The sequence below is a fragment of the Stegastes partitus genome, unplaced genomic scaffold (assembly GCF_000690725.1).
Source record: "Stegastes partitus isolate 25-593 unplaced genomic scaffold, Stegastes_partitus-1.0.2 Scaffold979, whole genome shotgun sequence".
Lineage (NCBI taxonomy): Eukaryota > Metazoa > Chordata > Actinopteri > Pomacentridae > Stegastes > Stegastes partitus.
The window spans coordinates 16,715-28,275 of NW_007578710.1; the positions used below are offsets into that span (position 1 = coordinate 16,715).

The window sequence follows — 11,561 nt, forward strand, 5'->3', positions numbered from 1 at the left end:
ACCTTCAGCAAATGAAGTCACATAAATGTGATCTTCTGTGTTTGTGATGTTCAAAATGTGGACAAAGTCGTCCTCAAATCACTTCACATTACCAGAAGTATACAGTAATAATGTGCAGGCCTGTCTGATAACACAACGCAGTGCAGCTCAGACTTGTGTGATAAAGTAGAAGTTCAGACGTGAACCAACATGTTCAGATAACGTCAGATTAACAGAAAGGAGCGTGTCTGACGGCGTCCTTACAGGTTGTTTTTTAAAGAAAGATTCTGACTTTATGAACAACATCTTGCACGTCACATGTTGTTCAATAAATCTGCTCGAGTTTGAGTCAAAGCAAAGCCTCGATTTGCATCTTCTCCACAGAGCTGAGCTCTCTGGGACGCTCACCTGAGGACGTAGTTGATGCACACGATGCACTGCGGCTGAGAGTTGCGGCTGTTGTAGATGACGGTTCCCTGGGTCTCCACCCAGACGTAGCCGCCGTTCTTAGCCAGCATGCGGTACTGACCGCTCACCGCCTGGCCCTTGGTGCACACTGCAAAGAGAGAAGAGACAGATCACCAACCGTGGATCAGCTTCAACCAAACAGCTGCTTCTATGGTTCTATGTTGCAGGAACAACTGCCTTAGTCTGATGATGAGGCGCTCACCTCAGACAGACCATCACGTTCCATCTTAAACTGCTCATAGCATTCACATATTCATCTGTAGCTCTGAAGTTCATACGACACAAATGCCAAGAAGAGTTGTGACGTCTTTCAAGAAACATCGTCTCTGAGGTGAAATCCATACATCTCCAGTTTTGGTGATTCTGAAGCTTTCTGATCAGCTGAGGGACACGTGGTCCTCTATGGACCAAGAACACTTCACATGCAGTCCCCTTGGACACATTAAAATGTAAAAAAAAAAAATGTCTACTTTAGGTATAACTATGAGGAATTCACATCTACGGCTCCTTTGAGGTTTGGATGTTGTACAAGTGACTCGTGGGAGTTTATGTGTAGAGTTCCTGTCCAGTTAAATCCTCCTTATCTGCCTCTGAGACGCTGACAGCAGTCGTAGTTCATGGATGCTGTTCATTCCATCGTGTTGCAGCTTCGCAGTCAGAGTCAGACGTGCTGTGTTTTTGTGCTTATTTTTATTTTTTCATTTTGCTATTCAAGCTTCGGACGGTTTTATTATTTGTTCTGTATTAACAGCCGCGTGTTCGTATTGCACAAGGCCCTGAAACCAGCCCAACGTGCCTGCAGGACAAAGTGGGATGTTTGACTTTGAGCTGAGAAGGAGATGTGCTGGCGGCGGTCCAGAGTTCAGCGCTGGCGTGGGAAAGGAGCAGCGCTGGTCAGAAAGCGAACATAAGGCCACTGACTCCGAGTGTGTGTGTGTGTGTGTGTGTGTGTGTGTGTGTGTGTGTGTGTGTGAGGACGCTCGGGGCAGCACTACATGTAGCACAGAGCTGCTAGCAGGAGCTGATCGACAGGCTGGTCACGTTGGCCGTGAGAGCGGCTGGTCTGTGCGACACACAGCGATAGAGAAGCTCTTTATCTGAGCTGAACTCGGTCAGCTGACGACTGCAGATGCACCAGCGGAAAAAAATTAAGTCAACACTAGAAACGCCATCTGAAAGCTTATTTTAAGTCCTGCATGTGTTTTTTTTAGGGTGCGTTCACTCTAACGTGGAAATGACAGATTTAAATCAGTTCCTGTTCAAACTGGCATTTTAACATCAAACCAAACACAGTGAAAGGAATCAGGATAAGGCTGCAGCCCTGTTGGACGGCGTTCAAGGTTTATGTTTTGGCTGAATTCTCTCCTCAGACGTGAGCGTATGTGGTGGGGAGGTGTTTTTGATTCTAACATTTGTAAAATTAAACTACTTTCTGGATCTGCGCTATGTAAATAAAACTGTTTTTGCCAAATATGTGCTCCCCAAAGACGTTTAAAATGTTTAAAAGAGTCAAACAGCACCAGAACTTTCTGATCCAAATGAAGATATGCTGCAAGTAAACGGCAGGTCCAAACCAAACATCTCTCCTTGGACAAGAACAACCAGGAATCTCATGTTTTTTCTTCCTGTGTTTGGTTCGTTCAGATGTCTGTGGTGTAGTTCAGCTCAGTAAATGGAGCCTAAACCAGAGTTAGTTTAGAAAAGTGGACCTACTCCTCCCTGTTCAGAGGCTTTCTGTGCACGAAGGCTCCAAAGGCAGCATTCATACGAGTTTAAACGAACCACAACTCCACCAGAATTCATAGTAATCAAACCAAATTAAACTGGACCATGAGAGCATTAGCACAGAATCACTGCTTGTTTCAGGAAAGACGGGTTCCTGTGACCAAACGCCACGTAACAAAAACCAGTGATGCACGATATTAAAATTTCTGGCCAATACCAATATCCGATATTAAGATTCCTGATATCGCCGATAACCGATATCACCGATGTCGAAATTCAATTTTTGTTCCCACCGAAAAATGAGCATCAGTAAGCACTGTGAGAACACTGTTCAAAAGAAGCCCAACTAGACCACATGGTCTCCTTTATTACAAAAGTAAAACATATTTAAGTCCAGGAGCATTTAGGTAAAAACACCTGTGAAACAGCAGCGATATCAAACGTAGAGACGAAGGCGCTGATGTTAGACAATCATCAGCTAAATTAGCTCATCGGACCGATACCAACATATCGGACAAAAACACTGGTATTGGCCGATACCGATACATCGTGCATCCCTAACAGAAACGTCGGGCCTTCTCAGATGAACTGCAGGCTGTGTTCACACCGAGCAGAGTCCAGATAAATATGGAAACCAATAAAAGATGTAAACAGTAGAACAACCAAAGCTATTTTTACCCCAGTATCGTCTGAGGGCACTTGGAAAAGCTGTAAACACGCTGAGTACAGTTTTATTCAAGCTTTGTAAAATAAACAATAATTTTTTTTCTTTGAATGGTTTTATAACTGTGTCAGACATGCATGAGCTTCTAGTCGTGCTGTTTCCACAGAGGTTGGTGCAGTAAGCACAAATGTCGGAGCCAGAAATGCCCAGAAACCACGTTGGGTTCAGAGTTTTAGGCCAAATCTGAAACTACAGGACTGAGGGACAGCTTGTTACCAAACCACTGAATCAATATGTGCTGACAGGATTCTGTTTGACGTCGTGTTCATTGATCTGCTTTGATGAAAGATTTGCTCATCAGACGTTTGCTTGCTGCTTTATTTGTTGGGTTTCTGTGTAGCTGATAGAAGTCAAACAGTCTGAGGAGTTTATTCTGTTGTCAGCTAAATAAAAGATCAAAACCAGTGTTGTTCTACGTTTAGACATCAGGAGGTGTGTTTTTTCCAGTGTCCATTCGCTGTATGTGCGTCCACACGCTGCCTTTATGTTGCAGCGGCGGTTTGAAGGAACCGAATCACCACGTTTCCTGTCAGAGCTGCTAATGGCACGGCGCTGTCAGAGACTATCCATGACACCCGGCACGCTGGCTGTCATTAGGCTGTAATGGAGGCCACCTGGTCCCAGCGTGTCCACGGCACCAGATGTGCAAACCTCATCAGGCCGTCGGTGGCGGCGCTTAATTAGATAAAAACACATCTTAATACTATAAACCTGCTCTGTGCACACACACGCAGAAAAACACCAACGATTATGAAGGAAAACATAAGAAAGCCGGATTAGTTCACGCTGGTTTCAGTTTCTACTCTGTGATCCGCTTCTCAAACTAAATCTACATCATGAGTGTGTTTCATGTGTGTTTTTATTTTACAGTATTTTCTGTATAAAACACCAGAACTGATCCTGTCTCGCTCCACTCTGACTGACTTCAGCACTGCTGACCTTTGAAACTATAAAACTCTCCAACGTCCCGCTGACCTTTCATTCAGAAAACACAGATCATTGTTTGTATATTAGTAATAAACACAGCGTTACACAACAGCACGTTTCATAAGACGCTGTATAATTATCAACCTAATTAAACCTTTATTAGCCCATTAACCCCGTTAGATAACACAGTTAGGATGCTCTAGAATGAACCCACACTTCATGTTGAGCAGAACTCGTGTCTGACTTTTACATATTATACACACATAAAAACAACAACATGTGAGCTGAGATGCTATATTATAAACAGTAAATATATTCTGGGTGTTACACCACTTTTATTCCTCTCTTTTTTGCATTTATCATCAGTTTCAGCACATGACAAAAGTAAGTATTTTATTTGCAATCACTGGTGTAACACACGGCTGTAATCACCTCAAATTATTTAGTTTCTGTTGTAAAGCAGCTTTAAACAACATTTCACTTTGCAGTAACATCATTACTGTTAATTCTCTGACTGTTAGTCTCTTAGATGCCCGACTGCACCTATTTCTTGCCTTAAAATTGTCCTTTGAGGTGCTTTTTGTGATTATTTTTATCAGATTTTTGGAAACACTTCACCAAGGAGCATAAAACAAAAACCTTGTGCTTGTCCTCCTCATAGGGATAAAGATTCATATGTGACATTTAATGCTGCATTAATTAATTATGTGCATTAATTGTTGCATTTGCATGCAATACCTAATGTAAAAAGTAAAGATTAATGTGCTATACGCTGCTTTTTGTCAGGAACAGCCCACTAAACATTGTCCATGTATGTTCTCTGCAAGGGCCGATCAGGTCAGATGTTTGGTTAACTTCCATCCCTGACCTTCATGTTAAACCTCTGAGTGTGCACATGCAGGACTCACGGTTGTGGTGGCTCTTGGTGACGCTGTCCGAGTCCAGAGCGTGGTAGAAGTCGTAGACGGAGCGCCCAAGCAGGTCCTCGGGGGTGTAGCCCATCAGCTCCGTCACCCTGCGTTCACAGACACACAGGATATCGCGCTATTAATTTGAACTTTTCCGTAATTCCCTCCTCGCATGCAGCGCTCAAAAGACAAATCCGGCATTCCTCCCTGAACTCCCGCTCTTCAAAAGGCATCACGCACGATGTGGAAATCAGACGGAGAGGCGGACAGTCTTCCAAAAATAAGAATTGCTCACATTCTCTGGGAACGGCTAATCTCTCATCACGAGTTCACCTTCTTAACGAGGATTCTGCTGCTGGCTTCCAGCTTCCCTTTATGTCTCTCCAGCAGCTCTCTTTACTCATAAATATGTCAAAACACAGGTTCTGGGTGCGTTCAGGTGCTCATATGAACCTTTAAGAGGACATCATAAACACAGACTCAGTTTAATAAGTCTGGTTTAATCTGAACTGTTTCCTAACATCAGTCTCTTCCCAACAAACTGCTGTGAGAACATGATCCAGACCTCGGACAGGAAGTGACCCTGAACACAACATCTGATCAGGAAAAGAAGAACTTCGTCATGTTTAACTCGAATCAAAGCGCTGGAACGTGACTGTACTTGTCTCCATCTGCCATGCTCACTTCGGAAAGCAATCTGAAATTAAGTGAGCAGTTTCTGAGAAGATGTGGTTGAAATGATTGACGGGAAGTTCATCCAATGTAGAGTCAACTAGTTTTGTTTCTGACATCACATGAACGTTTTTGACTTCATGCAGCTTCCACTGAGGATAAATGTTTGTTTCTACATTTAATTTAGTTTCATCAGCTCAGCTCGTCCTGCTCTACAGATTCTCTTTGACGTTAAATCAACTTTAGACACGAGCAGAACAACTGGACTCCTTATCTGTGATTTACTGCTTCTTTAATGCGCTCTAAATCTCGCCGCCTTTCACAAAAACATGAAGAGCTGCAAGCTTCCAGTTATCTCGGTCATCTGTCACACATTCCCAGACCTGAAATCCCACAAACTTTTACAGGAAATGTGAGCGGAGGAGTTGAAGGTTGACCGAGGATAGCGATCGATGTCTAACGTGGATTTATCGAGTGAGAGCGACGGACTCGAGTCGTCGGGTTACAGAACAGCTGCAGGCCGCCGAGGGAGGAAACGTCCAGTGAGAGGCTGAGAGGTGCAGCTTCAACTACATCTGGGAGAAAATTACATGAAAAACGAGGAAATAGAAAAGAAAAGGAGGAAAATAATGAGGTGGAGCGTTTTGGTAAAAATAGAAAATCAAACATCATCAGATGATCATAATGATGATGATGATGCTCGCCGCTGCTTTCTTCTTCTTTCATTCTTTTTGGTCCATGTGCAGAACAAACGTGCTCCTCTCTGGTTTTCTTAGTTTTAAACTTGGCTTTACTTTGTGTGTCAGGGTTTTTAAATCGCCTACTATCTGCTGTTTAACAGCTTCATCGTTTTAAAATGAGCTTCATTCCTCTTTTCTCATGACAAACATAATAAATACGGAACTATGTCAATAAACAAAGCGTGAAAGAGATTAGATATTAAAAATAGACAACTAAAATAGACATTACATGAATAAAAATGGGTTTTAAGAGGCGATTTAAAGGAAGATGTTGATCTGAAGCCTATATTTGAGACTTAGGGACAGTCAGCAGATCTGATAATTAACTCGTGACCTGACGAGCTTCAGAAACGATCAGCAAACTCTACAAATCAATCCTAAAGCAGACGAGGAGCCGGTGGAGGGAAGCCAGCACGGCGTCGCCTCCTAAAACCAGCGTAGCGTCTGATATCGGCCGTGTCGATGAGGCGCCCAAAGTGAAATCGTTCGTCCATCGGCGGCCATCTTGGAGCCACAACACTGGTTGGTTTCTACCTCAGTATTTCTTTCCTGCCGACATGAGGAGTGACGATGAAACGCATCAGCAGCACGTAGACCTGTAATCTTATCAAGCTGCTCAGCAGGACAAAGGTTTCTTCTGGACTGTGCGTCACCGTGAACAAGGACCCGTTTTCTGTTTTTGGGCCTTTTCGGTCCCGTCTGATAGCTGCCCGACATCTTCTCCTCTAATTACGCAAATGAGTTTATTGTAGGCGGCTCAGCAGGGACTTGGACTCATTAGAGGAGGGACCAGGAGCTCCTTCAGCCGGCAGAGGGGTGGAGGAGGGCCACAAAGGGAGAGCAAAGAGACTTCTCACTTCAGAGAGAGACAGAGGGAAGGTTTCAGCAAGTCGCACCAACCAGGAGAAGTGTTAGCAGTGTTAGCATTTCAAATTCCTCCATTTATTGATAAGTTCTGGTGAAAATTGGGATCATATGTGCAGCAGGTCTGCAGAGAATGCTTTCCAGCATGTTTGCTTAAAAGAGTTGTTTTCTGAGCAGGTTTCTCCAAATCTATTTCCTTTATGACAATATTTAATAGAAGCGTCATTAGCTTGGATGCTAATGACGTTGCAGCAGAATAAGGACGGCTGCAGACCAACCAGTGTCCAACACTGTGTCCTTCAGCTTCTGCCTCCTGTTTGCTTTCATTTTTAACCACATTTAATATTGTCATTGTATTGATCTTACCTGTTCATTTCATTCTCTTTTGCCCTTTATGTATTTACACATTTATTTTAGTTATTTATGTTATTATGACTGCTGGCCTGGTCTTTATGGTTCCACCGTCTGTTTTCTTTTATTCCACCTGTTCTTTCTCCGTATTTGGCCTTTTTTCTTCTCTTATTTCACTTGATGAACTTTTATGACTCTTTGATAGTGTTTAACTCTATTTCTGTACTTTTCTGCTCCTGTCTGAACCGACCTGAGCGTGCAGCATAAACACGGTTATCACTACCGTTGATCATCTGGATGGAAGCGCTGCAGCTCCACTCCTCGTTCGTGTGCATCAGAAACAGCTGGCAGCTCCGCCGGTGTCGTGACAGCGTCCGATTACGGTGTTAATGTCTCATCTCACGTGGCTGCCAAGTCAAACTCATTCAGCCCAAACATGCCATCAGTCAGAAGGCCTCCGCTGTGTGTGGTTCTGGGTGTGTTTTAACTGGCACCGGCCCACAAAGTGAAGCTTCGCTGATGTTCTTTAACCGAGGAGACTCTTTTTCAAAATGCACTTTCTGCTTTCACGCTCTCGAATGTGTTTCATAATGTTCTGATTTAAGTCTTTTTATTGATAAGACACACTTTGAAGCTCTACCAAAGTCTAACGGTCAGTTATTGACTTTTTTGCAGAGCAGCTGATGAACCCTCTGGACCTCCAAACCAGCTTTCCTCTGATCCTTGTCCAACGACTCGCGTTAATTTCAGGTCTTTTGAGAAAATTAACCCCAAAATCTAAGCTTAAAATAGAGATATTTGTTTAAAATTACTCTGTGCTGCATGTTTCATGTGAGAATGTGGCTTTGCTTGACCTCGAGCCTGCAAAAAAGAAAAACTTCTCACTGGCATCGTAACCAACAGACTTCTGGTTTGAACTGCAGGCTGTGAGGAAACTAATTAAACAGTAAACAGTCAGATACACTATTTGGTCCCTTTGTTTTCCTCCCAGTAGTGACTCCTCGGTGGGAAAACACTGACACCAGTTTTTTTAGTTTAAAAAAATAAGCAAACAAAGAAATACAAGCCTCATTTTTTTTTCTTTTGTTTTTAGGATTTATGGCGTTACGACATCCTGCACAAAAGACGAGTGTAACTTTAGTTCACTGACTGGTGGACACGTCATGCGTCAGTGTTTCCTCATGTAGAACCGGATCAGTCTCTAAAGTCTTTGTGAATTTTTCAGCTGATCGTTGCTCAGTCAGTGTTCTGGGCTGATGGTGATCGTACACGGAGGTCAAACTGCTGTTCTCAATGAAAATAAAAGCAGACTTGCAGCTTATTACATTATATAATGTGAACTGTCAAGACAGACCAGCTGAAATACATTTGATTACTTACATTTGCTGATTTCTAATTGGCACAGACTCAACAAAGTGCTTCAGTGTGATCATCAGATCAGCTCCTTACTGGGCAGACTTCACCACATACACCTGGTTTAAGCTGAAACCTTCCTAATCGTGACATGTTCCTGCTCAACGTGCTGTAACGTGTGCGGCTGCGTGCTCACTTCTCGTCGCAGTAGGTGAACTTCATGTCCATGCTGTGTCGGCTCAGGAAGGTCCGGCTGTCCAGCGGCGTGTCGATGTTGGACGGGTGTGGGATCGGCTCGCACATCAGGACGGCGCAGGTGAGCGGCGGCTCTTTGAAGCCGCACAGCACTCGCGGAGGGCAGCTGTTGTACATCTGCAGGTGTCCGGTGCAGTGCAGCACCTGCAGGGGGCAGCAGGAGGAGAAAGGAGCTCACACATAAAGACCAAGGCTGAGGACGGATCGGCTCTCATTGTGCTGTTAGCTGTTTTGTGAAACTAACTCCGAGGTCAAGAACTTTGGACGCTAACACATATTGTGTTGTTTGTTTGTGTTTACTTTGTGTATTTGAGTTAATTAAAGGCCAAAGATGAATTTCTGGAGCAGTGGGATTAATAAGACAACAGGAAACTCCCTCCAGTTACACAAACTGTAAAAACCAGAATGAACTAACCCTGTGTGGTGGATCCTTCACAGGAAAAACGAACCGACTTAAAGCTTCAGATCATGATGTCTAAAAGTCACTTCATTCCACATTTCCTATTTAAACATTCAATAAAAATAAACTGCTTGCACAAACTAAATTCTGTAAAAAGCTAAATTCGCACTTCTCATCACAGCTCAGAAGCCACGAGTGACTGAACAGAGGAGCGAGTCGTGTGAGAAGAACTTTTCTGATGACCTGTGCGGCCTTTACAGTCATTCTCCTGATGTGAAGACCTCCTGTGCAGCTGGAGGTGATGTCTGTAAGAAGTGTGTGCAGCTGTGCAGCCGTTACCTTCCAGCTGGCGGACTTGAGGTTGACGGTGCGTCCTCTGTTGGTCACCGTGCACTTCATCCTCATGAAGAAGTCTCGCTCTGTGCTCAGCTCTTTGCCTTTTTTGCCGAAGCCGCTTCCTGGAAAAACACATGAAACACAATAAGTTTGGTGTCGATGGAAGTGAATAAATCATCTGAAGCATGTGAACCCAAACAGGTCTGACAGGTGTGTTATCTTATTGTTTTTATCTTACAAAACGACATCATCCATCAGAGCCAAACACTGTGAAACCAGAGCGGATCGTCAGATGGTCGACTTCCATGAACTCACCAGATTAACCACATTTTTTCATCTCATTATAAAAAAATCCCCCAAACAAACCCTTCACACCGACTAGATTCTGTCAGAAACAGAAAAATGCTCCTCAGCACAACCGAACAACCAGACGGGACTCGTCTGCAACCGACAGTCAGGAGACAAAAGCTCTGAGACTTTTAGGCTGAACTGGGCTCAGAGAAGAAGTGTAACGGACGAAATGACCACGTTTTCCCAGTGATGATACGACCTGGAAACACTTTGTTTATAAAACTAATAATCAAATAAATTCACCTTTTCTTTGTTTTTTATTCACAGCATTCTAACGTTTTGGTTTCTCTACTTCTTCATGTTTCCACAGAGGTGCAGGACTTTTTACTGCCGTGAAAAATGACTCCAGTGGAAAAAAAGCTCCAGTTTATGTTCATGTGATGATAAATTCAGATTTCTGCTTTTTTCAGCCTGAGTGGAACTGAAAGCCAACATCACACAGTTTTCCAGTTTTATTTGAAATGAACAGTAAAGAAACTATTTCGCTGATCTTAGTCCAAGTCTCAGATAAACACTGAACCTTCATTTTAATACTTTTGTCCACATAAACACACGTGAATCCTAAAACGACGACTATTGTGGCGACGAACACAGATTATATTTGTAATTATTCTCAGTTTTCTTTTCTTTGGTGGCAAAATGAAAGCACTAAAATCAAAGCCGGCCTTATCTCTGCTCCCTGCAGCGAGGAAACCGGGCCGAGCGGTTACATCAGCGGGTCGGAGGTCGGCCTCGGAGCTCCAGTGTGAGCGTTCTGTCAATCTGCACACTCACAAGTGTGCGCTTATCTTTTTATAGTTACACTTGACCGAACGCGCAGCACAATAAACGCACACGAAGCCTCGAATGTGAGCCACGGCGGAGAGCGGCCATAAAGCAGCAGCAGTGTGGCGCTTGTGTGTTTTGTGGTCGGCGCTGATAAGTGTTATCAGCTCGCTGAGTGTGTGTCTGAGTGTGTGCAGGAGCCACTCTTACACAATGTCTTCTGAGTGAAAGTCAGTTTGCAGGACGTGTTTTAGCGCCTCTGGATCGTCTTGCATGGCGTTTTGTTGGACTTTCTGACAACAGAGCTCTGCTCCCTCCTGCCTCTCGGCGTTTCCTTCTCATGCTAGCAGCTCTTATCGTCTTCCCTTCGCCCTCTGCACACCACACTGACATTCCTGCGCTCTATCTGTCTTTACGTTCCTCCCTATACGGTCTGTGACCCTCTGTTCTCAGGCTTGTTCATCAGATATAGACGGTTATGTAACAGCCGACATGTACGTTGTGTGTGTGTGTGTGTGTGTTTTTTCCTTTCCATACATTAATCCCCGGAGCAGAAGCGGCTCTGAACTCTGATTTACGACCTCCGAAGCCGAACGCAGGCCGAGCAACATGCAGCATTACAGAGATTATACGGAGGAGTGCAAACACCGAGGACGCTCAGAGAATGCTGACGGCTCCGTTAAAACTTTAGTCAGGAGAGGAAACTGCTCACAGCTTTACTTTGGATGTACAGTCGTCCTCAC

General features: G+C 44.0%; 1 protein-coding gene across 1 annotated transcript in view; it reads right to left on the reverse strand.

The window, feature by feature from the left end:
• LOC103366785 (endothelial PAS domain-containing protein 1) overlaps window positions 1-11,561 on the reverse strand; it is a 56,424-nt gene that overhangs the window by 12,181 nt on the left and 32,682 nt on the right. Inside the window, exons 5-8 of the mRNA XM_008294608.1 lie at window positions 9,706-9,824; window positions 8,908-9,110; window positions 4,732-4,838; window positions 388-535 (exon numbers count right to left, since the gene is read on the reverse strand). Coding sequence (XP_008292830.1) covers window positions 388-535; window positions 4,732-4,838; window positions 8,908-9,110; window positions 9,706-9,824 — 577 coding nt within the window. The remainder of the gene's footprint in view (window positions 1-387; window positions 536-4,731; window positions 4,839-8,907; window positions 9,111-9,705; window positions 9,825-11,561) is intronic.